Raw genomic sequence first — 2,328 nt, forward strand, 5'->3', positions numbered from 1 at the left:
CATGAACACACACACTGTAGTTTAATTTGACTCAATCCTATATATACCTTAACATTCACCAGCACAACAAATGTGCATTAACCTGCAGCTAAAATTGGTCTAAAGAGGAGCTATTTCCTCCCGTTTGAGTAATATTTGCTTAAAACTACACTGCCCAGCTCTGTAAGGAAATTACTGAGCATTTTTCCAGGTTGTGACAGTAGCAAATAGTATCTCAGCCAAATCACAATTCATTAGGTGAAACATACTTGTTTTATACTTTCTTAAAATGTATTTATTTTTAAAAAATTATTTTGGAGGGCTTTTTGCCTTAATTCAATATGAACTGAAGAGAGACTATGAAGAGAGGCGGGAGAGAGAGGGCGACATGCAGCAAAGGGCCCCGCGCTCGAATTGAACCCGGGCCATCGAGGTTAGGAATAGGCCCTAGTGCATGGTACACAGTCTCCACCAGATGAGCCACCAGGGTTCCCCACTTGTTTTATACTTAAATGTTCCATAGTTGAATTAATAAATGAAGCCATGCAGACAGCAGTCACTGTGAAGCAGTATATTTTGTAGCACTGTCAGAATGTCTCGCGTTGGCACTACTAACGGTAGGAACAAAAGATTAGGGTAAAGGGTGAATGGAAAAGCCAACAAAACCACAACCTAATTTAAATTTTTGTGTTTCCCACAGGTAACTGTTAAGGTAAGGATTAATGTGTCGCAAATGGAAAGACTGTACAATGAATTATACTATGTCTTTCATATCTTCATCTTTCTAACAATGTAAGGTATCAATAGAAGAGTAGCTCCACTACCCAGTATCAAATTTGAAGCTGTTATCAATATCAAAGTATTTCCCATGATACTGAACTGAGCCCTGCTGTTTGTTTTCTTTTACAGATCTGCAGAAGTGAGCACAGAACCGCCTGAGAGACGAGACTGGAAGAGGCTCTCGAGGGCCGGGGATGTTTCCAACTCGTCTTGAACTCCTGTGGAGGTGTACGTGCCCAGAATTGGAATAGACTTCCAATCCAAAGTGAAATATAGCTTCAAAGAGCCTGGACTGACATTTAACTGTTATATCAGTCAGTATTTGGGCTGTTGTTTAGTGCTGTTGCACATACCTCAGTGTTGAGTTTAAGCCTGCGGACCCCCAGGTCCACCCCCGTGAAGCTCTCATCAGCAGCGATGGTGTCAATCTTATTAAACTGGTTCTCCCGTATAGCCGAGCCCACCGCTCTGTCCGACTCGTAGTAGTACAGGTTGAAGGTTTCCTGTAGAACAAACAAGGTAGTGTGAGTGCTGTATGTCAGTACAAAATGAGTAAGTATTACAGTTTACTGTTAGTGTGTGTATACCCAATTTAATAAAGCCAAGGCTTAATGCAGCCAGGAAGCAATACAGATGGTCTTGGGCCCTGAATGTTTTCCAGGGTTCCTACTCTTTTTAGAAATCATTTTGAAGGATCTTTTTATTGACAAAACAACAAATGGTCATATCATTTACCAGTAGACCTAGTATTGACTTCTTTTTTAATGATGCAGGGTTCATGTTGAAGTGTCTCAGGTCTATGTGGGACACTAAGCCCAGAATCATTTAGGCTTTTAAATTAACTTTACATTTCCCCTCAGAGTCTCTGACTGACCAGCAGATCAATTGAGCAAAACTTATTACTGGGGAAATATCGCTGTCTATCATAGGTCCATCCTAACATTATCGTGTGTGTTGTGATTCATTCGGTCATGTCAGCGCAGTGAGCAAGCTGGCCAGTTAACTATCTTATGGACTGTGGACATAAAGGTGTTCATGAGAAGTAAACCTCATCAAAATAGGATGTTGGCTCTACAGGATGATTGATTTCCTGGGCAACTATCATGTTTTCCCAAAATGATGTACAGATTTATAGACATTCTATTATCTCAAAAGGCCTGAAAAATAGTGCATAAAGCTGCTGTAAAAGGGCAAAAAATATCCCCAAGCCCCCCACAGGTCTAGGCTAAGCCCCTAATGTTTACAGTGTCTGGCTCCTGTTTGTCAGATGTTGAAAAGGTGTAAATGCATCTGACTCTCCAAGAAGCATATACTGTATGTAATGGTGGAGCTACGTCAGCGAGCAACCTGTTGAAGTGGCCACTGAGAAGGTCTTACCCCTGTGATAATGGCAGCTGAAATGTTGGGAAGATAAACAAAGATCAAATGTGATGTTACAGCATATATTTGATCAGTGCAACCATCAAATGTTCTGTATGGGTAAGGAAGTGGCACGGGCCTGTGGGAATGAGCAATGTCTCACTCGTATTCTACCACACCTGTTTGTGTTTTATAGTTTATAGTTGTTTA

The 2,328-nt window shown here is 41.1% G+C and overlaps 1 protein-coding gene across 1 annotated transcript in view; it reads right to left on the reverse strand.

Moving 5' to 3' along the window:
* Positions 1-2,328, reverse strand: part of epha8 (eph receptor A8) — a 60,059-nt gene that overhangs the window by 55,477 nt on the left and 2,254 nt on the right. Inside the window, 1 exon segment of the mRNA XM_035662890.1 lies at positions 1,113-1,262. Within this exon segment, the coding sequence (XP_035518783.1) occupies positions 1,113-1,262 (150 nt within the window).

Source organism: Morone saxatilis, unplaced genomic scaffold, assembly GCF_004916995.1.
Source record: "Morone saxatilis isolate NCDOM2014 unplaced genomic scaffold, NCSU_SB_2.0 Contig18, whole genome shotgun sequence".
Lineage (NCBI taxonomy): Eukaryota > Metazoa > Chordata > Actinopteri > Moronidae > Morone > Morone saxatilis.